The sequence below is a fragment of the Prunus avium genome, chromosome 1 (genome assembly GCF_965620075.1).
Source record: "Prunus avium chromosome 1, drPruAviu1.hap1.1, whole genome shotgun sequence".
NCBI classification, from domain to species: domain Eukaryota; kingdom Viridiplantae; phylum Streptophyta; class Magnoliopsida; order Rosales; family Rosaceae; genus Prunus; species Prunus avium.
The window spans coordinates 45,578,928-45,606,715 of record NC_142284.1 but is presented as its reverse complement, the minus strand read 5'-3'; the positions used below and the strand labels follow the sequence as shown (position 1 = coordinate 45,606,715).

The 27,788-nt window shown below is 38.0% G+C and overlaps 4 protein-coding genes across 6 annotated transcripts; all 4 read right to left on the bottom strand.

The window, feature by feature from the left end:
- Nucleotides 1-3,729: 3,729 nt before the first annotated feature.
- LOC110754553 (uncharacterized) lies at nt 3,730-7,021 on the bottom strand. 3 transcript variants are annotated; one of them, XM_021955620.2, is made up of 6 exons: nt 6,690-7,021; nt 5,488-5,571; nt 5,012-5,110; nt 4,781-4,877; nt 4,396-4,570; nt 3,730-4,158 (listed from the first exon to the last, which is right to left on the bottom strand). In XM_021955620.2, the coding sequence occupies exons 1-6, from the start codon at nt 6,723-6,725 to the stop codon at nt 4,098-4,100; spliced, it is 552 nt and encodes a 183-aa protein (XP_021811312.1). In that variant the 5' UTR covers nt 6,726-7,021; the 3' UTR covers nt 3,730-4,097. The 3 variants fall into 3 exon arrangements, with proteins under 3 accessions (XP_021811312.1, XP_088100478.1, XP_021811313.1); XM_088244352.1 differs by lacking the exon at nt 5,488-5,571 and adding an exon at nt 6,316-6,426 and having other exon boundaries at nt 6,690-7,017; XM_021955621.2 differs by lacking the exon at nt 5,488-5,571 and having other exon boundaries at nt 6,690-7,016.
- Nucleotides 7,022-7,849: 828 nt separating this feature from the next.
- On the bottom strand, nt 7,850-13,949 carry LOC110754592 (inactive leucine-rich repeat receptor-like serine/threonine-protein kinase At1g60630). The gene is made up of 4 exons (XM_021955677.2): nt 13,797-13,949; nt 13,612-13,682; nt 10,819-13,277; nt 7,850-8,721 (listed from the first exon to the last, which is right to left on the bottom strand). Exons 3-4 carry the CDS (start codon nt 12,242-12,244, stop codon nt 8,063-8,065), a joined length of 2,085 nt encoding a protein of 694 aa, XP_021811369.1. The 5' UTR covers nt 12,245-13,277; nt 13,612-13,682; nt 13,797-13,949; the 3' UTR covers nt 7,850-8,062.
- A 75-nt stretch (nt 13,950-14,024) lies between these two features.
- LOC110754570 (zinc knuckle (CCHC-type) family protein) lies at nt 14,025-16,521 on the bottom strand. Its single transcript, XM_021955645.2, has 5 exons — nt 16,054-16,521; nt 15,842-15,964; nt 15,614-15,713; nt 14,817-14,932; nt 14,025-14,538 (listed from the first exon to the last, which is right to left on the bottom strand). Exons 1-5 carry the CDS (start codon nt 16,414-16,416, stop codon nt 14,323-14,325), a joined length of 918 nt encoding a protein of 305 aa, XP_021811337.1. The 5' UTR covers nt 16,417-16,521; the 3' UTR covers nt 14,025-14,322.
- Nucleotides 16,522-18,068: 1,547 nt separating this feature from the next.
- Nucleotides 18,069-22,922, bottom strand: LOC110754604 (glutaredoxin-like protein). The gene is made up of 6 exons (XM_021955692.2): nt 21,512-22,922; nt 20,247-20,302; nt 19,925-20,155; nt 19,191-19,482; nt 18,704-18,900; nt 18,069-18,582 (listed from the first exon to the last, which is right to left on the bottom strand). Exons 1-6 carry the CDS (start codon nt 22,709-22,711, stop codon nt 18,429-18,431), a joined length of 2,130 nt encoding a protein of 709 aa, XP_021811384.1. The 5' UTR covers nt 22,712-22,922; the 3' UTR covers nt 18,069-18,428.
- Between the last annotated feature and the right edge of the window lie 4,866 nt (nt 22,923-27,788).

The window sequence follows — 27,788 nt, the reverse complement described above, 5'->3', positions numbered from 1 at the left end:
AATCTCTTGGATATATCAAACATATTGTTATTCTTCTTTTTCTTGTTTCTCAGGAAGCTTTCTAAACATATTGGATTTTTACGGTTACAAATGAATAAGTGTCAACTATCTGAAAAATTACAAAAGGCATTAGATTTGGAATTGGAAGCCTCATCACAAATTTGGCTGCTGGAATTCAGAGAAGGCTGCTACTTCACCATAAAGCCCAGAAACGCAAAAATCCCACCACCTACAATAATAGTAATACAAATGTACAAAAACACACTCTCTCTTAAAACTTGATTTTTCTTTTGATAGGGGAAAAAGAAGGGATTGTGATTGCAGAGGTTTTGGAGAAATGAAAGCTTGGTGTGAAAAATAAGATTTTGGGGCAGAGTAAGAACAGGAAGTGAGACAGGGATTGAGTAAAAAAAAAGACGTGAGATAGGAAGAAGGAAGAGAAGAAAGAGGACGTGATGTTAACTTTGCTGTTAGTTGGATTAGGGTTTTATTTATTTATTTTAATTGGAGTAAATTGGATTTTTGTTTGAAAGATGATGTGTCAATTTTTAAGTCCCTTAGATTAAATTTTAATGATGTGGCGTATAGAGAACAAAAGTATAGCAGATCATGGCAGAGAAAATCAGAGCAGAGGATCCGGATCCTACATGTATATACATATATATATATATATAATATATATGTATATATATATATATATATGTGTGTATATATACACGTATATACATATACAATCCCCTTCTATTGAGGGATCTCTCAAATAATTTGAGGGACACCATTTAGGGTTCCCAACAAATATTTTTTTCAACAATCCAAACCATCTATTTTTTAAGTCTACATTCATAGATTATCATGGCAAAAAATTAGACAAATCGGAAATCATTTCGACATCCAATTGTATCCTATAAAATCAATAAATACGATGCTTCAAGAAAGTACTAAAATTTGAATAACTCAATTGAGTGGTCAAATGATATCAGATTCAAGTGATTTTTTGTAGAGATAATCTTTGAATGATTATCTAAAAAAATAGACGGTTTGGATTTGTAAAATATAATGTGGAGTGGGCCCTACAAGGGTATCCCTCAAATAAGCTTATTTTAGGGATCCCTCAATAGAAGCTCTCTACACACACACACACACACACACACACACACATATATATACACATACAGAAATTCTCCTATGCGGACATCCGGACGTTATTATCGTGTGAACACCGTGTATTTTGCTCTATCCCTTCCTATTTTCTTGCATGTTTACAATAGCATCCGCACGATAATAACGTGCGGACATCCGGATAGGAGAATAACTGATACACATATACATATTATATTATAATAATAGTATATGTGTGTATATGTAATATATATTATAAATTATAATATATATATATATATATTTGAAGAAAAAAAAATTATAGTCGTAGTCCAAGCTTACACCAAACACAGGATAACTGTTATCCAACTTAGACCAAACCAAGCCAAGCTAAGATAATCCCCAAACATAGTCCATGCCAAGACAGTCGTGTGTAATAAACGAACCCTAAGGGTGTTGTTAAACAAACCTTAACATTAACGGAGTACACCCTACTACCAAACTATTTATTAAATTACTAATTTATTCTTTAATATATAAAAAAAAACTAATTTATTCTAACATAAAATAACCAAAAAAGATATATTGAATTGTTAAACAAATGTAATTTTAATAGATACACCCTACTCACCATATATAATCATAATCAAACATAAGCCTATTAGAGCGAAAAAAAATCCATAAAAAAAAACCTTTGAAAAAGTGAGTTTGTAATCAGGTACAAAGTCATGAACCCAACCTTGTATATTTGAATTTGAACTTTTGTACACAGATTAGTGCATTTGTTTTGATTTTTCATATCTTCAGCTTGCATTCTATTATCGTATCGAAAAACAAAGATTACTTTGACATCTGATATTCATTTATTTTTTAATAAGCACCCTTAGGGCTCATATCTTCAGCTGCAAGTAGTATAGTTTTGTTTATTGTTTCATGAAGAATAATTTTTTCTCAAAACGAGTTGCTTCATAATTTAAAATGAAACTGAAGAAGCATTCCTACAAAGAACTTTCAGACGGTACTGTGATTTCAAGGCTCTGCCTTCTCCCTGATGTTGCTGTCATCGACTTTCTCATGGATTCTCCCATGTCTGCTTATGGGCCATATCATAAGTTGCATGTAGACCAAAGAAGACATAGTAAATAAGTATTACTACGGTGTGCAGAGTCCAAATCTTTCAAAAGCTTCATGACCCGGAGATCATATAAGAAAAATGTTTGTTGCAATTGACAAGGATGGCAACCAAGGAGCCAGTGGAAACCCCCAAATGCTGGGGTAAAAATACTGCCATTGCCAAAGTTACAAAGAACCAAAGAGGAATCGCGAAAGAGCGTTACTTTTCAACTTGAGATTTTATATTTGATTCTCCCCGAATATCTCTTGTAGTAAAAAAAGTTTCTTTAATTATGAAACGTTAAAGAGAGCCTTTGAAATTGATCATGGATGATGAAACATTTGATTAGGGTTTGGTGTTGTGTGATAGTATTAAGGTATACTAGGGGTATTTTTGATAGTTAAATAGGGTATACTTAGTTAATTTTACATTTTGATTTAAATATTAAGGTGTAGTTAGATAATAAGGTGTACTCAGTTAATTTTAGGGTTCATTTAACAACATCCTTAAATAAATGGCATTATTTTCACTTACCACCACCCTCATAATTGTTTTTAATTTTTTTAATGTAAATGGAAGCTATTATTAATTATTTTTCCCTGCCTTTCAGGGCGCCTGAAAAGTATGAAATTGGTTTGGATCGAGCCTGAACATAGTCGAGACACAACCCTTTCTTTATTAACAAACTAAGGCGGGACCGGCCCATTAAATTTCACAGGACGATGGACCGTCGGCTATTGATTCTTCCTTTTTAGGGTCAAACGACTACTGATTCTTTGGGGAGGGCTTGTAATTTTAGTAGTCATAGAAAGAACATTTAGTTCCACCGCGCTGAGTTCCAAATTTGAATAAGGAATTTTATTTTATTTTTATGCGGAACTAATTTATTTACGTTTGTATATATGTTTATTAATACCATATAGTATATATTGTGGTCTTACCAAGTATTTTCCCATTTCAAGGTCAAGGCATACCAACATCTCTTTGAGGACTAACATAAGGGGTCTTAGCTCATTTTCTGGTTTTTACAGATTACTTACCAAGAGGGATTGTCGGCAATGAAACTCAAACCTAGGCCTTGATAGCGAGAAGAACTTACTTTTTTTTTTGGTAAACTAGAGGGGAAAAAACCCCGAACACAACAACTACAAGGAAACAGGACAAACTAATCTAGCTTTCGCTACACCAGTGATATCATCAAGGAGAAGAGAGCCAATCCAACGCGAGAAGAACTTACTTTGATACACTTTGACATGCACTAATAACGCTCTATTTTCCTCGAACCACGATTAAGCATTTTTCTTTCCTTTTCACTTTCAAGGTGACTGACTTGTAACATGAATCTAGATGAATCCATACAAAACGAGATGTTGATGGTACAACAGTTATATCAGAGAGGTGCCAATTTATTCAAAATGCCTAATTAATTACATACTTCTTCACCTTGTGGAGGGTTTTTTTTATTTTAAATGGTAACACCTGAGTGATGCCCTATAATTTATAAATGAGACTGGGAATTGAAAGGTTTTTTTATGTATAGAATAGAACCCTTTTGCGTTGAAAACAAGAATCACAGCAAAATTAACCTAGCCAGCTCTGGTCCATGCACATAAGTTCCGCAGTTGGTGAGCTGAAAACGCTGGATCATTTAACAACAATCATATATACTGATATTTGATCTCCTCAACTGGCAGGCAGAGACAGACCAACCGTTAGATCAAGATTGCAGCATGGATCACGGATATGCAGCAGTTATCCCCAGCACACACAGCTACCAACAAATTAAGGCAGCATCAGAAAATTAAAGTCCGAGACCAACTGGAGACAGAGAGAGAATGCTGCGATCACATAAGTATATTCAGAGCACAGCTCCATCCATGGTTTATCAAACTGTTCTATTAATGGCCAGTGTGAAGTATATGAGGATTAATGTGCCCATACTGGACCTGAAGCCAACAAACACACACAATCACATATAAATAAACTGAATCATTAATTAGCAGAAGAAGAAAGAAAGAAAGAAAGAAAAACAATCATTTCACATTCATCCAAAATGATGCTTGAAAAGAATGATCTCATCAATCATATTTGTTGAGAGACTTGATGGACATTGAATAAATGGTATCGCCAAACTAAATACCTCTAACTTTCATGTTTATGAGAGAATGAAATGGGGGACTTACAGTGTTGCAAATATGAAAAGGATCTTCCGAGGGTTGATTGCCATAAAGCGATTCAACCTCTTGCTCCGTCCATCCCCCGTGTCAATGAGATTGGAGCCTGTAAGAGCATTTGAGGCTGCCGAGATTGCTTTTGCGGTGATCAATGACTGCTTCAAGGGCTCCAACTGAGAGTTCACTGTCAAGGGGACCATGTACAAATAAAGTTTAAATTGCAATTATGCCAAGATGATCAATAATGCTGAACGTCGGCATGGCACCAATCCTATTAGAATAAAATATGACAATGACTTTTCAACAAGTGAAGAGATATAGCTCCTCTGTCGACAATCAGATTGCAGATTGTCTGTTGAGACTTCATAAATAGATAGATGACTGTAAATTATACCTTTCACTAGAAGTTTCTTTGAGGGTTCATCTGTGTCTTCCTCGTCAGTATTAAAAAATCTCTCTGCTCGATAAGACCATTTTCTTGAGAGTGCTCTCTACAGGGAATGTTGAAAAAATAGTGTAAATTAAAGAAAAGCATGATGAAACTCGCTAGATCGACCAGTAAATTAGTGCATCTCATGTGAGAAGGAGTAGTTTCAAAATTGACAACAAAGAGACTACTACTTACTGTCATTTTGGGGCTTCCCGAGCTTCTATCTGAGGGTTGTGCAAGGCTCTCAATATCTAACACAACAGTGGGAGTTCTATCCGAAGCACTAGTATCAGTCTGTGTTAAAATTACATAGAAAATATCAGTAGTATATTGGTGAATACACAGACACCCGAAAAAAAAACATATCATCTTACTTAGCACATGTGAATGAGAAAAACAAGTAAAACGCTTAGTTATTAATTTGTAAGCTACTGTATCATAGATTATAGTGTTTGGAGAAAAATAAAAGTCTTCTACAAACATTGACAAAAAAAATATAGAAGTCTTCTAAAACAGTATGAAAAACTCATCCAAATAACTCTAGCTTATGTTTCTTTTTAGATGAATAAAACCATGTTTAGCATTTATTTGGGCAGACTACAATTTCTTAGTTTCTATTGTTGTTGACTGACAGTTGTTAGCATTAGGGCTCCAAGGACTAGAAGAAGTACCTGAGAAACGACAGACAAAGCTAAAGCAGTAGGCAAAGCATTGCCAGAAGTTGTGACATTATTGGAGTAGGTTATATATTCTTTCTTGAAAATGTCATCCACCCATGGAGTCAACACCAAATAAATTTGTCACAACTAAGTAAACCAAATTAAACAAGGTGACAAAAAAACTAATTATTTGGATTTAGGACTTAACACAAAGCTAAATGAAATTAGATGAGTAAGTAAGTAAAGCAGTAAAGTAAAGAACAGTGCACTTAATTCTTGGACCACTCTCCATGGTCCCATGTGATGTTACATAACCGAGGCAACAGAGACCACTAAAAATACTCATACTTTAAGCTTAAAAATACTGTTATTAGATAATGCTAAGCTTAATCACATGATGCCTGTTTAGTTCAAGCTAATTAAGCGTATAAAATAGTTGGGTACTGTAGACCGTAGTGAACGACAAAAAAGAAGATTAGAATATGTTTGGTTATGTATAATTGTTGATTCATTTCAAACAAAGATAGTGGCAATTAAGACAGTAACATCAACTACTGTTGAGTCCGTGAGAGATGACTGAAATTTGTCTGTTAGCAGCAAGCATGGGTGGAAATGGAACCTTACACTTACAGCTTCAATAATTGATGTCCATCCATGATCCACCTATATATATATATATATAAATTTTATTTTTATTTGGACCCAGACAGAAACAGGCATTTTCCATAGCTGTAATTGTAATTGTACCTGCCCTACGCTGAAGATTCCTTTCATTGTTGCAGGATAGCTAGCTAACACATTTTAAATTTTAATTGAATTTCAAATTAGCAATTTACTTACATGCCCATCCATGACGTAATATACTTTTTTGGGCTTCTGTTATATCACGCTATTACTGTTTGCTTGATTTGAATGTCGATTGCTCATTTGAAACTTTGAAAATGACCCTATCTGAAATGTAGTTATTATTAGGAACGAATTGAAGTTGGCTTTTCTAATGATTCAAGTTTGTTATTTTTCTTCCCAAACAAAATCACAGACTCAAAGTTCAACAACTCCATCATCGCAAAGTCAGAGAGAATATAAAACAAACAAAAAGCACCATTAAAATTCCTTTGTTTTGTTAATTTCATTTTGTTGTTATGCTAACTGATTGGACTGAAAATTGACATAGAATGAAAATAATCTGCAAATTAGAAGAAGATGAAGAGTACCTGTGGGTGTGGGTGTGGCGTCTGCCGCTCGTCCATTTCAAAAATTGACAAATATTATTCTCAGATAGAGAAATGAAGCAGAGCAAACAGAGATAGGAGATCGTCGTCCAGTGCCCCTCCTCCTTAATATTCCTTCCAACCTTTAAACTGAGAGAAATTGATCACCGATCACAAAGCGCTCGCTTTCTCTCTATCTCTGAGACTCTTCCTGTCTCTACCGTCAGAAGATATCACTGCCTCGCTGCCTCACTGAGCGTAGCAGATGAATGAAACGGAGAAAATTAAGTAGAATTTGTACCGGCAGATCGCTCTCTCTCTCTCTCTCTCTGACTGTCTCACGCTCTCACGAGTCACAGACTCTCAACATATTTATAATAATTATAAATATAACAAATAATATTATTAGCATATTTAAAAGGATACGAATCCGATAGGTTAGGTTCATGGACAATTGGACATTGTTTAATTATTCTCTCTTCTTTATTTATATATTTAAAAAGACAACCTATTGATCCAAGTGCTGTTTCAATAATAATATCATACCGATTTTGTATAATATATAATTATTGGCACTGTTTTGCTATCCGATCAATCACATATTATCACGGGAAAAAATTATCATACGTGACATATCGTGAATAATAGAAATAACAAAATAGTACCATCCTCACGTAAAGCTGGATCATCGGTACGCACGAAGACTAGCGATTGGGTTGAAATGCACACAGGTGGCGTACATGCAAACATCCATGCCCGCGGCCTGGCCTTGCTCCCTTTTCCTGTTGCTTCCATTGTTAATATGTCTCTGTCGATTTTGTGCTACACTGTCACTCTCACTGACTATTGCTTACGCTGGTGCTTCAGCTTTTGCTAATACCACATGTGAAGCGCTCTCTCACTCTCTTCATAATTATAAATGTTTAAGCAAATCCACAGGACAGGACACACATAACAGCTACTCTGCTGCAACACTGCTCCAAACAACCAACCGCACCAGAAATGGAAAAGAAAAAACCAAACAACGAGCCAAGCCAATAGCTTTTTTTTTAGCGAACCAGCCACCAATAAGAAACCTGTGCTGCTGACCCATCACTAATTGAAAATTGAAATTGAAGGTCCATGCAAAAAACTTGTGTATGGTGATACAATAACCTTACTAATAAAAAGTAATTGAAAGTGCAATTAAACTTAGCTGAAACAAATACATGAGAGAAGAGAATAAATGATCACAAACAAAACCTTTACACCAGTGTGGTTGCACTCTACGTACAATGCCTAGTACAACAAGAATCACGGTTCAAAGCCCAAAAGAATCAATCAAAATGCATAACTTAAGCCGCCAATTGAGTTAAATTCAATTACCAACCAACCACTCAAATGCTCAAGTGTTCTTCCCTCGGCAAGCTCTGAACAGTATCTGACCATCTCCCTGGTGAGTGATCACTGCTGTTGGAAGACACTTGAGCCTCCGCCCTTGCGTCTCTTATCATCCTTAGAACCTCCCTCATTGTAGGTCGGTTCTCTGCTGCAATTGCAACACAAGCCATTGCAATATTAAGAAGTGCCTGAAGTTTCTCCTCTGATGCCTCATTGCCCGAGGCAGGGTCATCCCCTGACTCTGTCTCTTCTTCGCGCACTGAACGCACCCATCTAGGGATGTCCGAACCATGTTCCTGAACAAGGTCTTGGAAGGGAGTCTTCCCAGTTAGGAGCTCCAAGAGGAGGACACCAAAGCTGTATACATCAGCTTGTTGGGTTGTTGGTTTTCGGAGGTCACGGCATTCAGGGGCTCTATAAAACAGAGTAGTTGCACTAGGTTCTTCAAGTGAATCAGGATCTCGGAATAAAGTGAGGCCATAATCCGTCAAGCAGGATTCAAAATCAGAACCTAACAAGACATTTGAGGATTTCAAGTTTCCATGAGTTAAGCCAGGGTTCTGGTGGATATAAAGCACACCACTTGCTAAGTCCTCAGCTATTTTAAGACATGATGTCCAGTGAAGAGGCTTCCCACCTCCTGAAGTTCTTGAACCTGTGTAAAATCAGTTCAAGTAAGTCAATGCAATAATTTACCTAGCCTTGGGTTGATTATCATCATTTAACATAAAATGATACAAAAGAAATTCTATTTGAAAAAGCTGAGCAGAGTGTATATCTAAGTTCAAGGCACCATGGAATAGATTTTCACATGTGAGCATATATTTAAAACCATTCGCCATTTGCAGCTGGCTAGGCCAATCTTAAAGCAGGACTATAAATTGGAATCAAATGCTAATAGTGACAAAAGGCAAGAGAAAGACCATACTTAGGGAATATTGTCCTGATATTCTAGTCTTATTGGGGCTGGAAACAGGCTTATAACAAATAAAATCAATGTCAAGTGAAATTATAAGCATGTTCCTATTGTTCAATTTGATCAAGAAATAAAATCACTGGCTATTGTCTGAGAGAAGACATGAACTTTGAAGAAGCTATGAAAACCAACTACAAGCCAAGGCACTCGGCTATGGTCAAATGTACAGGAAGACTGTACAACGTGCAAAAAGTAAAGCCTAAAAACCAACTACTATTCAAAGATTGAGACTTGTTATATTAACGTAACTCAGTTATCAATTACCCTCTAAAGTAAATCCTACAGAGCAGGAAACACATCTGATATATATCTTGTCGTTATTTACCTAAAATCTCTCGGAGAACGATGTACTGACTTAGAAAGATACAGAATGCATCTATATGCTACGAGTCTACGACAATGACACATGCCAAATGATATCAACTTTTCAGAATATTTGCTTGCCACCCGCAACACCACCACCACCACCACCACCACCACCAAAACCAAAAATGTTTTCGTTATGTCATGTTCCTTCTAAATCACAATCCTACTACAACTTGTTTGTTTGCAAAGACAAGTTTCTTTTTTTTCTTTTTTCTTTTTTGTCTGAACCATGAGGTGGTCCTAGATGGGCCCCAACTATGAGTGGCACTTTTAAACCTTAACTACAACCCAGACTAATCCCAAAGACAAGTTTCTTTGTTCTCTCCTTTATTTGTTTGTTAGTTAAAGAGAGGAATAGGGCCATTGAGATTATAAGTTTATAGGGGTCCCCCCCCCGTCCCCAGCAAGTTACAAGTGTAGATAGTTTATTGCTATTTTCATTCAACGGTGTAAAATAAGCTAAGTGCATCAGATGATACAATAAAAATAAATACATAGAATATAATTTATTTGTGGGTCCACCCCAAATTCAAGGGACTTTCGAATGGTTTCAATTTAATTAGCCATCCTCCTCATTTTTCATAGAAATTAATGTAAGGGCCCAAATTCTTCCATCAGATAAAAATAATTATATATATATATATATATATATAAGCAAGCACCAAAACTATTAGGCTCATGAATATGGACGGCCTAACACATGGTTTCCGGGAACCTACACGGGTGGGCCCTACAATGCAGGTGGAGAAGAAAGTTCACTGCTCCCATCCCCACCGGTCAACATCATATTTTCACTACATCAAGATGGCAAATCCAACGTGGCCCACCAATAAATCAATAACCATGACCTTTTAATGCTACTAAAAATGATTAGTGACAAAGTTTGTTTGTATGATACTTCTGAATCGAAAAGAAAAAGATGGATCTTGACCAAAAAATAAGATAAAAAAAAGGAGGAATGAAACTATGTATTTTATACTGATATAATCATATCTTTTAACAACTTCTAAATAAATAGAAACATTTACTAATAACAGGGATAACACTGTTTTGCTATCCTTAATCAATAACATAATGATACGTGTAAATGTTATCACACGCGTCATTGCATTATTGGACGAAAATAGCAAAAAGTGTTATTCTTATTGCATGAAAGTCTTTCTCCTAAATAAGTAATCAGACGTGCGTGATAACCAAATTTTATGTTGATAACCAGAAGTTAATCTCACATTCTACTTTCTTTCTTCAACTATAATTAATTAAATTCGTACGTGCAAATGTACAAGCAACACAAGACAACCATGAAATTTAACTTGTAGCAAGTATTAAATAAAATAAATGAATCAATTAAGAAGAAATAAAGGAATAAATGAGCAGGCAAATAAGTAGAGTAGTAGATGACCGACATACCATGAATAAGTGAAAAGAGGCTGCCATTGGGGAAATAATCGTATACGAGCAAGCGTTCCTCCTTAGCCTGGAAATAGGCCCTGAGTGGGACCAAGTGAGGGTGCCTGAGCTTACCAAGCAAGTCCATGTGTCTCCTGAACTCATCAAGCCTTGGGTAGCTGGCATCCTTGAGCCTCTTGACCGTCACGATAAACCCTGACTCCATCACGGCCTTGTACGTGCTGCCCATCGTACCCCTCCCCAGTGTCTCAGCAGAAGCCTTGAGCAAATCCTCTAGGCTGTAACTCATCTGCTGATCCCCTGGACCGCAGAACACTAAACTCCCTAGCCCTTCGCCTTCCCAAGAAAACCCCCCTTGTTTCCCACCATTATTACCTCCCCTGCCACCACCACCACCACCACCTGGTCCTCCTGTGGGCCCCTCCCCTGATCCTCTCTCTGTTGCTAGCTCAGCTACCCCGGCTTTGCTCCTGGTGGCCTCCCCACCACGACCAACACGACGACCGCGACTCCACTTGCACATCATCCACACCAGAACCAAGCAGATTACGACCACCACGAGCCCACCTACGCTTCCTGCGACTATCTTTATCAATTTGCCACGCTTTGATTTTGACGCTGGACTTGGTTGATCGCTTGGGCTCATCGACGGTGGAAACCCAACACTGCCCCCACACTGTTTGTCAATCTGCACGCCGCAGACGTTGATGTTGCCCAAAAACGACGAAGCATTGAACTGAATCAGAGGTGGGGTCATGGGAATTTCTCCGGAGAGTTGGTTATTAGACACGTTGAAGAATCGGAGAGAGGTTTGGTTGAGCGGGGGTATCGGACCAGTGAACCGGTTGTCTTGCAAGTACAGAGCGTAGAGACGACGGAGCTTCAGCAGAGACATTGGGATTGGACCGGAGATTTGATTTCCGGCGAGAACCACAACTTTCAGGCGGTGCAGGTCCGCAATGGAAGCGGGGAAAACGCCGGAGAAGTTGTTTTCGTTTAAGAAGATGGATTTGAGATTGACGAGGCCCGAGAGGTCTGGGATTTGGCCCGAAAGAGAGTTGCCCTTGAAGCTCAGGACTCGGAGTTGGTCCAGCTGGTTCAAGATCTTGTGGTCCAGAACCCCTGTCAAGTTTAAATACTCCAAGACCAGCTTTGTCACCCTTCCTTTCATGCAGTCCTTCACGCCTTCCCATTCGCACACATTGCTTCCTTGCTGCCATGGCAACAAGTTCTGAGGATCGATTGTTGATTTCAGACTTAACAGAGCTTCTGCATCCCCTGCTCGAGCCAAACCCACTGACAAGAAGAAGAAGAAGAACAAGGACAACAACAAGAAGAAGCGCAAGATAGGACCTTTCTGAGAGCAGTACCTCGATGATGATGATGACGATGATGAATGTGAAACCAAGCAATAGGGTTGCTCCATTTTCAAAATCTGTGGAATAGATCGTTGAGTTGGTTTGTGTTTATTCAGATCACCATATGAATAATGCACTTGGATTTGCTGCCAAAAAGAGCGGCATCAGATGGAGAAAGCCCAACTCAGAGTTGAGAATCTGAAATGCGTATATATGGAATTGAGCCTTTCAATCTTGAAAACCAAAAAGGTGGTTGCCCTTTTTGAGCCACCACTTCACTTTCCTTTTTGCGTCTTTAGCTTATTATATATTGATTTGGATACTCTACCAAATCGCTTTATAAACCCAAATCTCCAAGATCTACTACCATTTCGCCAATTTGATTCATTTTCAGAGCAATAGCATCTTCATTCTTTGACTCGATTCATCACTAAGCTTAACTGCAAAATGCATATTGATTCGACAGCTTCAAAGAAAAATCACTTTGCTCATCTACTCTTACTCTTACTGGCTCAGTGGCGGCTCCTCCAAACCAAAACAGAGTGGGGCTTGGCAATTTGGCATCGTTGCTTGCGAAAAAACTCACGGAGGAGGACATCTACAATTGGGATTTTACAGCGTAAGCTTCACGTGAAGGAAACCCAGACACAACTTGAGCCAGACGAGAAATAAACTTTATTTTCTCCTCTCCATGATTTGTATATTCTTAAGCTGCAGTGCAGCGTGTAGGCAGGCATTATTGAGACCAATAAAATAAAGATTCTATTTCTCTGTCTTCCTCTCTCTTGGCTTGGTCTTGGTCTTGGGCTGCTCAAAGCTCTAACTTTTTTAACAGTCTTGAAACCTCAAAAGGAATAGGATCCAAAACTTACTCCCCCACCAACCCAAACTCCCTTTCCCCTTTCCCGGAGTACTTCTCCTCGGAGCCCTGTTTGTTTGTTTCTGTTGAGCAGAGTTGAGTGAGCGAGTCCACCCGGATTGCTGAAACTTGAAGGAAATCACATACCAGAAGAATGACACATGTCTGCAGAGATCTGAGAGATTTTCCCAGATCTCTTTCAATCACACAAATTGGAGAAGAATAACGAATCTAGCAGCTAGCTGCATACATGAAATAATATATCATTAACTGATAATACTTCATCTATGTACTCTCACTCTGCAGTCTGCATGCATATAGTCTGATAATAATAATAACAATACTGCCAGGAGGAAGAGGGAGATGACTATATTGAGCGAGCCAAGCCAGGGCTTGAGGAGGTGTATCAGTGTCTGTCTCTGTCTTTTAACTCGGGAAATGGGTGAAAGAATTGAAGGCAAAACAAGACACTATTAACTATTTCTCGAATTAAATTAAATGGGTCTTTTTCCCCCCCTTCCCTCCCACTCCCACAAGCCCACACAGGCCACTAGGGGTTTGAAGTTATTGTCCTACCTGACACCTTCCTTGCGCATAACTCTTCTCCTTCCTTCATACAACATTATTATTGTACACGCGGCAGAAAGCTGCACCATGTAATTGAATCGAGCTCGCGTTATATTTCGGCCCAACCAAACCAAAAAATATACAAGAAAAAAACAGTAAAAAAGAAAAAAAAGTTAGGTTGAGCTGCTCATCACGTTATGCTTGGGATGAGTGTATCTTGCCAACAGCTCATGCCAGCTGGCGTTGATTGGATTAGATCACGGTGGTTGCCGGTGATCTTCGTCTGACTATGTTGCCGGAGATTTAGGACCAGAAATAATATGTGATTCTCAGACAAAGCTTCCTCTATGTACTGCTGCTGCTTTTTAGGATGATTGATACGAATATTTGGTTTTAGATTAAGACTAATCGAAACAAATAAATAATGCTAATATTATTGTTATACCCTACTTACTTATATGACTTTGATATTAATACATACACTCGCGCCCAACATCCTTGACCCACACAGACTGGGCCAGTCTAAACCAAACATTACAAGAAAGAGATGCCCCAGATAAAAAACATAACAAAACAAAAATATGAAGAAAAACTTTGTCGTACAAAGAATATCAAGACACAAACTTCTGCCTTGATGCCTATTATCCATGAGTTCAATTGATATCCATAGCTCGACACAGTGAAACAGAATTTAGAACAGGACAGAAGAAAAACAGAAACTCAAGCCACTTGCAATTGGCGGCGCCTTGCTGCAGCTTTCTCAAGGGCCTTCAATCTGCTAGCTTCCATTCGTGCTCTCTGTTCATCTGTCATCTGATTTTCCTTGGATTCACTAGCTTCATTATTTGGAACTTGATTGGTTAATTCTTTCTGAAAACTACCAGGTGCAGATATACTAGCAGCAACCATATCACCATGCAAATTCTCAGAGGGTTCCTACAATTAGCAAAGCAAAGGGGGACCATCAAACTTTTGCACACAGATACTAGGGACAACAAACGCAGCAGCATTCTTCAGTGAAACGTCAACTTTACAAGGTTTTCTATCAATATTTTCTAGTGAAATGCTTTTCATATTTCTTCAAAAGAATCCTGTCATGGTTATCTTCAGTAGTAAACAATCAAGACAAGCAAATACTTAATAACAAATCGAGCTTATATATGAACCCCCAGAAAACTTGAATAAACTAATTTGAACGAAATAGCAGCACATACTTCAGTGGCTTTCTCGTAAATTTCGTGAAGCATATCTTCCTGCATATCATCAGCATCATGGTTCCCTGAAGACGAACCTCCCGGCTGATGGCTTGGTCCCTCAGGGTTCAAGGTTTCTGCACAAAATTAATAGGATCAGAATTCAACATGGGAACATAGAAAGCAGCGGTTGTTTCCAAAGCGAATAGTATAAATATCATTGACCAAACAAAAACATTATTACAAATACTGAAGAACGACCCAAAAACTTCTAATTAAATTATTTCATAAAAAAAAAAAAAGACCCTCCTACTTAATTATTATTATTATTCAAAAACGAAGTAACAATGAAATAATGGCAGTAGATTTCCACTTATCAATATCATCCTCCCTGACATCTTTCATGTGGATTCAGAACAACTAATCTCCGGTGCAATGATGTTCCTCTCTAAGCATTATTCCTGCTCCACTCAGCATCCAATCCATTATCGTAGCATACTAACATCATGGTAAAAGTACTCTATACGAAAAATTTCTTATCGAGTTATAACCTCAACCTCTAAGGATTCCATTACCATAGTCATTAATGAATATTGAGCTACTTTTCTCATCAGTCAGTTACTCCAATAAGCTTTTGCAGAGAATGTGTTTTTCTTTTTTCAATTTTCTTGACAGGTCTTTTGTTACGATAATAGAGTAATTGCATTTTCCAATTAATACCAAACAACTCAGGGAATATGCACTCAAGACATTGTTGCCTAATACACTGTTGAATTAGAGCTATTATACAAAAATGAGATAATGACATAGCACAATACCCTGTTGATCATTTGGATTGCCTTGTTCTACTGGTGGTTCACGCAACTTTGTCGGGTCTCCTCCGCTTGCAACTCTTTCTCTCAATTCTCTAAGAGACATCTAATAAAAAAAAATTAAACATTTAAAATTTGCACACAAAGAATAAAAGATTAAAGCAGAGTCCAAACTCCAAAGGAATTTATTTATTTATATTTATGAAGAAAATAAAGAGAGAGAGAGATGAGTACCTTTACTTGTCTAGTGGAAGCAACTTCTTCGACCTTATGAACAAACTGATCAAATGCGTAATATGGGAGCAAACGTGAGTGCCATTCGGTGTACAGCCCAATTAGGTTCCCCAAATCTCTAACCTGCAAAAATTGCAAATAACTTTTTAGCATCATATGATGAATTTTCTTCCACAAAAGAAAAGAAACAAGAGTATAATTGAATATGAGACCTCGTTTCCGCGGCCACGGTACTTGAAAGCGCGAGGGAAGTGGCGGAGGACGTAGCCGAGGCCATCATCTGAGAGAAGCAGCTGCGGGGTCAGCTTCGGCCGAGTCTTCGGAACCGACACCTTTTTCGCCTTCGAAGCACCGCTTCCTCCTACACCGGTACCGCTCTTGAAAGAATAAGAAGAGGAATTGGGATTGGTAGGCTTAGGGTTAGGGTTAGGATTGGGATTGGGATTGGGATTGGGATTGGGATTGGGATCGAGGTTAGAATTGGAATTTGGGGTCGCGGCGGAGGAAGGGCAGTCACGTGACCAGTGGCCTGGTCGGCCGCACTTGTAGCATCCGGTTGCTGGTGCCTTGTCCATTTTCTTCTGATTTGGTTTCTGCAACCAACTACTGATACTTTCCTTTTTATTTCATTACTCATCCTCTGGAATTATTTTTCCATTTTCAGGTTTTTTGGCGGGAAGTAGAGGAGGGAATTAGAATAGGCGATTTGGATATTTAAAATGGGCTCTGACTAAGGAAAACAAGACCCAGCGTAATATTTAAAATGGGCTCTAACTCTAGCAATCTGGAAAAGAAATTGAAAAGTGTTTTGTAGACTTTAATGAAGTTGTACAAACCTATAAGAGCCAATTTGGCATTGCAATGTTGTGAAAATAATCGCTGTTAGATTTATTGTGAGATAACGCAGTTTGGCGTTTGGTAAACTTTTTGTTAAAAGTGTTGTTAGTACTAATTCCCGCATAATCAGAAAATGATTCACTCATCTCTCTTTTATTATTATTATTATTTTTTACAACGATTATATAATATAATATAAAACAAGGATCGACAAAACAAGGGAAATCAAGTCATCAATAGACCTTCTTAGCCATAAAAATAATAAGAAAAAATCAAGTGAAGAAGTTCATAACGCAAGCATTTTTTTTTTTGGTGATTCTCGTCTTCTCCGATACAAAGTTGGAAAACAAATCATCCGCAAGCTAGACCATGTGCCTTTCTTATATATATATAGAATCTAGATGTAAAATTTTTGTAAATTGTAATACATATGATTATTAACTTCTTTTTTTAATTATTTGATTCAACAGAAAACTTGGCTGGATTCTTGTTCTTTATAATTGGAAGTTTCAAGTTGAAGAAAATATGCTCAAAATTCAGGTTTTATTGTTCTTTGTTAGTTAGTTGTATTATTTTTTATTGTGTTTTGTTTATTATAAAAATTAAAAAATGTTTCCTAAGAAAACTCTTTGTGGAAATCTCAAGAGACCAATGCTTCACTTGAAAATTTAGATGAAGATTTACCAAATGAATAAGGCTTTAATGAGGCTCCAAAGTGTTCTTCCTTATCTTTTGTAAATTCTTATAATTTTAAAAAATTAATTAGTTGAAATGTTTTTTAAAATTTTAGTGTTTAATTTGTACTTGAGAAAATTTGCCCTGGGCCTTAGAAAACCCAGGACCGGCTCTGCGGACTAGGTTGCCCAAATTTTTTTTAAAATCACATACCACCCCAAATAAGTAATGCCAAACAGGCGCTATGAGTGCAACTTTAGGAATTTAATTAAGTCGGCTCTTTGCTAAATGTGCGCATAAAATTTATGAGAGATAAATATGAGTTGAATTTTCATATGGAGAAAATCTTAATTGCAATGGCCGGGCCAATAATGCTTTACCACGTGAAAGTATTATCATGTTTATCATAGTGTTATTGACCGAGAATAGATAGAAGTCTTTTAATGAGATGTTTACTTACAATGAGAAAAGTCATGAAATTAAGTTCGGAACCATAATAATTCCAAAAAAGTACACATATTATAAGTTGAATGAAAATATCCAAATTCATGACATCTTTAAGGAATTATTTCAGAATGACCCGCCATTGTTATAAGCTTTGCTTGGCTTTTTTATAAATAAAAATAAAACGTGAACAGTGTCTGTATGGATTAGTAACAAGTCGCAGAACAAACAAATGTTTTCTACTGGATCCAAAACTAGCTACAGCCCAATATCATTCAAAAGGCAGCAAAACTGAATTCATAACACAAGAAGAATTTACAAAGGAAATCTCGTTACGCAGTTTCGCTCCCAAAATGTTGCTAAGCTTAACAGTAAACACTGCCGGTTCCCAATTACAATGCCTTCACCTTCCCAGTTTTGAACAATCATCTAAAGTGGTTCCATTCCCTGCCCCTCTCCCCCTTTTCTCTTTCCAACAAAGGGAAGGCTCACAACGCATACAAATTAACAGCAATTCCTCTATTCTTCTTTCAAAATTGAGGTATTATATACAATATTTCCCTTGCCAATGCAAGTGTACAAATATCACTTGTGATACGTTTCAGTTTTTAAACAGCGGCACCATAAAAACTCATGAGTTCATGGACCAATCGTAGTTCTGGTACACGATATTTATAGGACCTCCATCGCCCAAAAGATGTGTCAAAAGACCGGCTCTGGTTGCATCCAAGTAATTGAGGATCCACTTTAGAATTTCTTTTTCTTGTCCAAAATCACCATTGAACCTGCATAATTTTTTTTTTCAATAGAAAGTAGAGCGCGTGAACATTTATATAAGAAGTAGAAGTGAATACACACAACATTTTTATCTTCAGCATTGAAAAGGTCAGTGATTTGATGGCTCACCATTTGATAATTTGGGTGAGATACACAGTCCTCTTCTCCAAGTTCACTTCCATTCCACCACTCTTAAAGAACTCTCTTGCTGCAAATCTTAATTCAGCTTCAACTCCTTGTGGCGAGAAGAACCTTACAGTTGGGCTTGACCTTGTCCCGTTACAGAGTCCAAAGTGAATTAATGGATTCACTTTAGCACAAGCAAGCTGAATTGTATTGGATGAAATGAGACTTAGTACTATTAGACTGAGAATATGTATGCAAACAAAATAACTGCAACAGTTTACTGTTACGATACTTTTACATGCTGAGATTGATCTTCCAACCAACCCTTAGTATGTATGACTACATATGAAGGAAAAGTTTCAAAAATCTTAAGAAATTGTTCTTCTTTACTACTGAAAGTGCAGAAATTTTTATTCCAGAACAGTTATATTGTCCAAGGCTTAGAGGGGGGGATACGACATAAGAATCGGAGATTAATTATCTTGCTCACCTCTGTACGGTTGTCTCCAGCTCCAAAAGGCTTGACCAAGGAATAAGGAGGTCTACGGTTGTTTCTGAGGATCCCATTTTCGATGGTACTGAGGGAGTAAGGATGTCCTCCAACTAAATATTGGAAGTCAGAAAAGAAGGATCTCCTTTCAATTACACCTTGTGGACGCCCTACCCTGATAACTGCATGGATGACCATGGCATTGTAGAGGTTCAAAAAGAAGGATAGCCTCGCATCTGGAGAGAGTTCAAAAAGGTTCACTCGGTGAAGTTCTTGAACCAAATTTATGTACCTGCATTTAGGAGAAGGAAGGAATTAGCTTAAAACAGAAGTTCCCGTAATTGGCAATGCAGATGACACACATAATAAGCATCAATATATCAATAGTTTGAAAAAATCTTCAGTATGAAAGTAATATAGTAAAGCAAATGAAACCAATCAAACTATTTCATTCAAAGAGGAAGCCACTTCATCATATTTATATCTTTAAAGTATGCAATGTAAACCAAATTGGGGAAACTTCTGCGTATAGAATTACTACTAAAATGCTTATGTAATTGAATCTGCATCCTAGTATACTGTTTATTGCACAGTTAGTGACAGCAGATTAGACATAACCAAGAGCAACTACCTTTTAATTACTTCAATTTATAATCTATATATACTACATTTATAATCTCAGTTTATTATAAATGGAACAAAGTAAATCCAGGAAAAGCAGTAATTGATCTTACCTTCGGAACTCCTCACTGTTGCTTATGCCAATGTAATCAAGATGGCGCCTATCATCTGAGGCATAGGACTCGAGTATGGCAGACATGATCTTGGTGAGCCTTTGGCCAACTTTAGCTGCAGGCTTGGGCTCAGTATCGCTTATGGATCCTCGGAAATTAAAGCATTTGGGAATAAATGGTTCATGCTCAAGGAAGCGATAAAAGTGGTTGCCATCCTCAAAATCATTTTCCCTACACAAATACAAAAAGGATAAACAAATATGTATGTATAAAACTACACCAATGTCCTCAGTTTCAGACGGTTCAAGAGATGTTTTCTTACCCAAAGACGTGATGAATGAAGTGCTTCCTGGCGAGCTGCCTCCCAATCTCAACTGCCTGCATGTGTTAACATACAATTCATTAACATCCGTGACTAGAGAGATAAGTGCAACGTCCGTGCAATGCCCTCAGTGTATCTGAGAAAGGACTCATTCAAAAAATTTGGCTGCCGCACTTGGATAAAATGTGGAATAATTCTCAAGTTGTTGAAGTCAACACTACCAAACTAAAACTTTATAAATTTCAAGAAAATAAAATTAAAAAGGAGTAATTATCCGTCATCATTATAAATTAAAACGTTAGATTTGAAAACTCGGACCAATTCCTAGCAATTATGAAATATCTGGAAAATTATAAGAGATGGGGCTACATTGCAATGTCAAAACGTTACGCGTTTACTTTTTCATGGGTGGAAAGTTGCCAACATCTGACCACATGATATATATATATAGCTGGACCCATTCATGGGGACGGGACGGCTTCACAACCTTTTCTTGTTTTCGAAGGAATCATTCAAAAGGCAAACATAACTTGACCAAAAACATGCTCCACCGGCTCAACTACTCTCATCGGGGGCAGGGATAAAATTGAATGCAAAAGGAGGAGCGTTAGAAAATAAACCCGACAGAGAGAGTGGGCCCACTGGAAAGCTCCTTATAATAATAGCAAGTCACTTGATATTGTGGATGTCATAATTTTTTCCATAAATCTAATGGAATTAAACTAAATTACTCAATTCAATGAAAAGATGTAGCTACGGAGAATGACTAAAAAATAGCTAGTAGGTTTGGATTGGTAACCCATATTATTAAGCAAATACCACACTATTAATTTAATTACTCGATTATGTAATTGTATTTTTCGTATTAATTTTATCATTTTGCGAACATAGTCGTCATCATTCATGTTGGCTATATGGCCTATGGGCGTGTCGAAGACGCCAAAGCGAATTCATGGGTTTATCCGAAAGGACAAGAGCCAGTATCGCTGAATTTTTTCAGCGGTTACTAATATTTTATTTAAACGTAATCAGTAGGGAAAGGTAGAAAAAAAATGAGGTTTAGATTACGGCTAGTGAGCGATTCGATACGAAGCAGGCCAGGCCAGCGATTAAATTTAATGCCACGCAGCACACTGTAACCAAATAGTCCCGCGGAATTTATTTCAAACCAAAAGAACACGAAGCCGCGAGCCCAGTGGTTACAGTGGTCCGCAACACGGAGAATAACGGTAAAAAATAGATTTGGGAAATTTGGAGGTCCGTACCTTTCTACGCCCACAGTCCAAGTGCTGAATGAGGACCTCCACCATCTCGCTCCCAGCGAAGCAGTTCTTGACGATCTTCATTTTCATCAGACGGTCCTGAATAGGCAACCTCAGTCTCAACACCTTAACAATCCCGATCATCTGGTCCGTCCATTCCTCCTCGGGATCATCGAAGCCGTACACGGGCGTTGCAGGTGCGTCATCGGGACATTTCGAGCTAAGCATCTCCTTCAACCTCTGGTCAAATCCTCCACTGTTCCTCAACGAGTTGAGCGCCACAAGACCCCCAAACAACTTCTCGTTGAAGAATATCTGAGGTACGGACGACGTCCCTGTCCTTTCTGCAAGCTCTTTTTGGCGATTCGGATACACGTCGATGTTGATCTCCACGAATTTCAGTCCCTTCTCTCTCAGAAAACTTCGCACCGCTGTGCAGTCCCTGCAATTCGATCGAGAGAAGAAGCTGATTCGACCTTTGAGTGTTTGTCCTTGTTGCTGATGATCATCAGACTCGGTCTTGAGCTTGACCGTCACTTTGAGGCCGGAGAGATTGAACTCGGTCACGTCCCGCTTATTCGATTTTGGATATTCTTCCGTGTCGTTATTGTTATCCTTTAGCGACGACAATCTCCTCACGAACGCCGCCGAGAAATTGCTGCTTCTCTCTCGGATGAGCTTCCCGATCGCCGGCATGGCGACGCCGAACTTCTGGTTAGCTGAAGCGTCGCCGTTTGGAGAAGCTGGGGGTGAGCTGTTAAGGCCAGGCGGTGCTTCTGGCTTCGGAAGGTGCGCATGAGGTCGGAGGATCCCTGCGCCTGCGTTGTTTTCTGTATTGGGCGTATCAACGGCTAATTTCACGTGCTCGGACTTTTCGGGCGAAACCGTTTGAAGCTCGTCCGAGTTTTCGGTCATCGAGGAGGAGGAACCGGCGTCGTCGTGGTCTTCGAGGTAACCATTTCTTCCATTCGCAATCTCAATTTCCGAAAAGTGATCTCCCTCTTCCTCCTGATTATCATAATCTTTCTGTTCCGGTTTTCCACAAATACCGTTGGGGATTGAATTTGAACGATTCATTTTCTCGCACTTTCTGGGGCTTTCCGGGAAAAGCCCATTCGCCGGTGCCTCGTTTATTTTTCCGGCAGCTTTACAAATTCTAACCTCAACAGCATTGTTTTCCATTCCTTTGGTAAAAGAATCCATTATTTCCTTTCCTTATTAGAAAGGAAATGCAAATCTTTCTTGTTTAGGAAAACGGAAAACAGGAAACCCTAGGAAGAGGAGAAGATCATAAAAGAGGGAAAGGGAGAGGTAGAGAGTGGACAAAAAAGGAAGCGAAGAAAGCAAAGGAAATGGGTTAGATAGATATAGAGAGAGAACGATGAATTCGGAGAGGTTTTATGGAGGAAATTCCCAGAGGTTTTATGGAATCGTATTTTAATAAACAAGAAGAGGTCAAACACGTTCAGACATTTGGACTCTTTTTGGGCCCTATCCAATTGGGTCGCCGGCCCAACCTAAAAAATATCATTGGCCCCACTTAAACCGCAATCTATGGGGGGGTTTCAAATTCAATTCGAAGTTACCAAACTGCCCCTATCACTCTGGCTTTCAACTTTCACATGCTTGGAGCCTGGTGACGTCAGTTAATCGCGTGTGAATGTAGGGGTGTTTATGTAAATGCAAGGGTTCGTTAGGAATGCCGTTAATTTAGGTTCGTGACTAACTACTAGTCTACAAAAGGAATCCGGAATGATTACGCAAGGTTGGTCCATTCAGACCCAAAAAAAACACGAAAAAAGGTTGGTCCATTGACACGGCAAGAGTCCAAGTGGCACTAGAATGGAATTCCAGTTCAATCTTCTTTCATTTTAGGTCAATATGTATTTGTTTTTTAAAATGTTGTTCTAATTTTGTGTAATTATATTTTAAGTTTCTGAAATAAAATTTTGTTTTGTAAATTGGAATTTGCTTAGATTAAAATGTTGGCAAAAATAAATCAAGATAACAGTTAAAAAATGAAGTCAAAAACTTTAGGTTAATTGAAGTAAAAATTATTTGAGACCTTATGTATTGATGAATAATAAAATTCTCATTTTTGTTATTAACTTTTTGTGGTTGTACTCATCCGAACTCTTGTAGTCGTACTCTTCTTAATTTTGTTGGGGAATGCTAGCAACATTCTCTCTAACTTTATTTTTTTTTGGACATTCTCCCCTCCATGACATGTGTCACTTTTTTTACACTTAAAATAATGTAATTAATAAATTAAGCAAGCTAACATATAGTTTCCAAATTTACCCTTATTATATGTATTTATTTTAATATTTCCCTAAATTTATTATCCTAATTTTTTACAACTTTCTTATCACCTTGTTAAAAAATTAATTAAGAAAAAACATTTAATTTTTTTAAGACTCCAAAGGGAATAAGGAGATATTCAAATAAGACTTAAAAAATTAAATAAGAAAAAACGTTAGTTTTTTTTTTTTTTTTTGAAAGACTCCAACAAATAAGACTTACCTAATTAATAGTCTAGAAAAAAAGAATTCAATGGTCAGACTTAGCGAATTAATGATTTGAAAATGCACTGAACTTTCTTTGAAAACAGACTTCGTTTTGTGGACATCTTTTGTCTATATAAAAAAAATTATCTTTATTTTGTGGATTTTTTTAAAGGTCATTATTGTGTTTTTTTTAAAAAAAATTGTGATAAGAGAGTTGTAAAAATATTTGGATAAATTGAAGGACAATAAATTTAATAAGGGTTAACTTGGAATACAAAATGTGGTTTGTTTGATGTATTAATGTCATTGTTTCAAGTGTATGGGAAGTGACACATGTCATGAACAAAAGGGAGAAGGTCCAAAAGAGAAGGTTGAAGAGAAGGTTGCTAGCATTTCCCAATTTTATTTTTGATATTAAACTTGCATATTGAATTGTATTTATTAAATCATATTGGATGTTTTGCTTAAAAAACTATAGAAATAAGGAATATAAATTAACAGTCCCATCTCTTGGACTGCAGGAGTCCAAGAAATTTGTGGCCACTCACCGTTGGATGTAAATTCAAGGGTTCACTCACTCTTGCACTCTTTTTAAGAAACTTTTTTGAACCATTGGATTAATACCCAACGGTAAGTGACCACAATTTCTTGGACTCCTGTGGTCCAAGAGATCGGGACTGTATAAATTAATATTAAATAAATAACTCAAATTAACAAATAGTGAAGTCTTCTCTAATTACCATGTAGCTAAGTGTGGACAAGGCGAATAGATAATATTTTCAACATGCCTCTCGTGTTTGAAATATTTGATTTGGGTGAGGCAATCTCCAAAATGGAATTTTGGCCCAAATCCAGTCGCAACTAATGCATTTACTTTTTTTTTTTTGGGGGGGTTTGAACTAATGCATTTAGTTTACTGCTCAAGTTATGGAAAAACTATAGTAATGGGCAAAAATATCGCTATAATATCGATAATATTGAGATTATGAAGATAGTGAAAATTTTGAAGAGTTGTTTACATTAACACCCCCTGAGGTTTCTTGTGTGTTCACAAAATCTCCTCAAATCTCAAAAAATACACAAACACCCCCTCAGGTTTCAATTCGTTTTCACAAAACCCCTTTTCGTTGATTGTTTGTCCATAAATTGATGATTTCATTGAAAAAAAACTTTTGCAAATGACAAAATTAACCTCAATGAAGTATATGCAATCTAATCTCAAAGGCCAACTTTGTCATTAGGATATATTTTTTTTTTTTTGTATAAAATCATCAATCTTTGGATGAAAAATTGTGGGGGTCTTTTTGTTCCAGCAACCTGACGAATGGGCTGGGCTGCTGTAAGGAGCGAAAATGGGTGAAATTACCCCCAGTGTTCGAGTTCAAAGATCAAGCCCCGAGAATGCTTCGAAAGGACGGTGAAGCCTTAGGAAACACCCCGGTTACCTTCACCAACAAAAACAACGTCTGCTTACAGATAGATTTTTAGCTTGGCATGAGAAGCTTGTGGCATGGGAGCAAAACCATCATGAGTTTAGCATAAACAGAGAGAATGCTGTGAATTCCTATGAGGAACAGGGGTTCTAAGGAAAGGGAAATGATTCTAAGAAGGTTGGCTAAGGGGGAAGAGAGATGGGAAGGAACGATAGGTGGTTTAAGTAATTTCCAGCAGCTTGATGAAAAGTCTGTCAAGATCTGGAATAGCTTGCTAGAAGAGGAAATTGGAGGAGATGGAAAGGTGTGGGTCGAAATTGAAGGGTTCCAGAGGTGAGAGATAATGCTTGCTCTCTGGGTCTGGTTTGCTTGCCTTCGATTGAGTTGTTTCTAATGGGTAGGAGACACTCCCTTTTATAGCCACTAGAAGCTCTCCTTTTTCAAGAAACCCTAATGGGTTCTCCTAATTTTTGTCAAGTCTCCCCTTTCCTTTCTCTTATCTCCCTTGGACTCATCCTATTTTGGTAAAAATCTCTCTGCCCAATCACACAAAACAGGGTTTTTGGGGGCTCTAAGGCTTTTCCCGCAGCTGCTTCAGTGGTGATTTCCTATCTTTGGTTATCACCTCTCCTTCTTTCCTCCCCTATTTCATGGCAAGGTCTGGTAAAGGAAGGAGATAGATAACTTTGGATGGTCTGAATAGTGTTTTGCTCAAGTATCCCTTGCTTCTTTGATAGCTTGCGTTGGGTTTGTCTTTGACATGTGCTGGAGTCTGAGCGTACAAACATCTCTTGGTTTTCTTTCGTGGTTTCATTTCAAACCATGTGCTGGAGATTTTTTAGACATTTTCTAAGCCACTTGGGCCATTTCCTAAAGTAATGGGTTAGCCAATTAAGAGAATGGGCTAATCTCTTTAGGTGATGGGCTATTTTATCAAAATGATGGGCTAATTTCCCTAGAGTATTGGGCTGGTTTTTTCTAGAGTATTGGGCTTTTTCTCTCTTTTATGCTTACCCATATATTTGGGCTCAAGAAATGGGCTTGAGTTTTGGGGCTCCCAAGCGACCCAAAACTTCCATTTCTCGGCTCATCAATGGGCCTCATGAAAGCTCGTTACCATCCATACCACAACCCACTCAGCAAGCCCCGGGCATTTGCGTGGCTTGGGTGACAGGACCAGCCCCGAATTTCCTCGGAAACCAGGACGGATCCCGTCTATGATCCGACATCCTACAGATGTTGGGCCCATTTCCTAAGAACCGAGACCTCTACCAAAAATTTTGGCAGAGTCTCCCCTATAAACAGGACATATCCCAAAAATTTCAACCTGTCAGAAACACAGATATTTATAACCCAACAGCCAGCATGCATTACACAAAGTATAGTGTTATAGAACATGGCCTACGGCCTCAAAATACCAAATCCTAACAGGCGATAACAGAGCAAGTCTACAGAGTACAACAAACTAGCAAAAATGAAGTTTTACGTATTTACATAGCACTGAGGCTCCAAGAAAGCTCAAGTACTGCGGCTCGTGATAGCAGAGGCACAAAACACAGCACTGCAGCTTGTTCCAGTCAACTACTGGCTGTGGGGCGCAAAACAGAAAATTGTGAGTGGACAAAATAAAATTCAGTTTCGTTTAAACCAAAGTAATATAACCCCACTGTTAGAAAACCATGCATGAAACCAATACATTAAAAATCATCATAATCATATATATATATAGTTTGCTCAAACCCGAGCTAAATCCGAAACCATAATAAACTTACAATTCAACCCATTCAAACATTTCCTTATAAATCTCAAATCAAACTCTCGAAACCCGTGCTCACTGGCACGACGAGCGGGGAAGTATCCTCACTCAAAAATAAGAACAAATGAATCGCTATATAATATAAGAGATATACTCTATATATATATATGACACACCTAATTGTACCGGGGAAACAATCCAACAGGGGATTGTTGACTAGTTCACAATTATCAGCCCTCAAACGGACTATGTGGCTAGGGACTAGCTGTCCAACTGGGGGACTAACTCTCAGCCAGCACGTACGGACGAAAAATCAAGACCCGTACGCCTGTAAACAGTCCTACGCGCGCAGACTACCCAATTAAGGGTCTACAGCGGCACCCCGTTAAGGTATGCCCCGGGTTCCGACATTTCCAAGTATCTCACAATTCCATATCCATAATCCAAATCAGGGGAGGTACATAGGGTAGTGCTTATAGCACTCCAAACTGACTTTCTACTCTCGCATTTTTTCATGCCTTTCAACCAATCCCAAGTACCCCCACATAAACTCAACATAAAATACTTTCCCAAATAGTATGCAT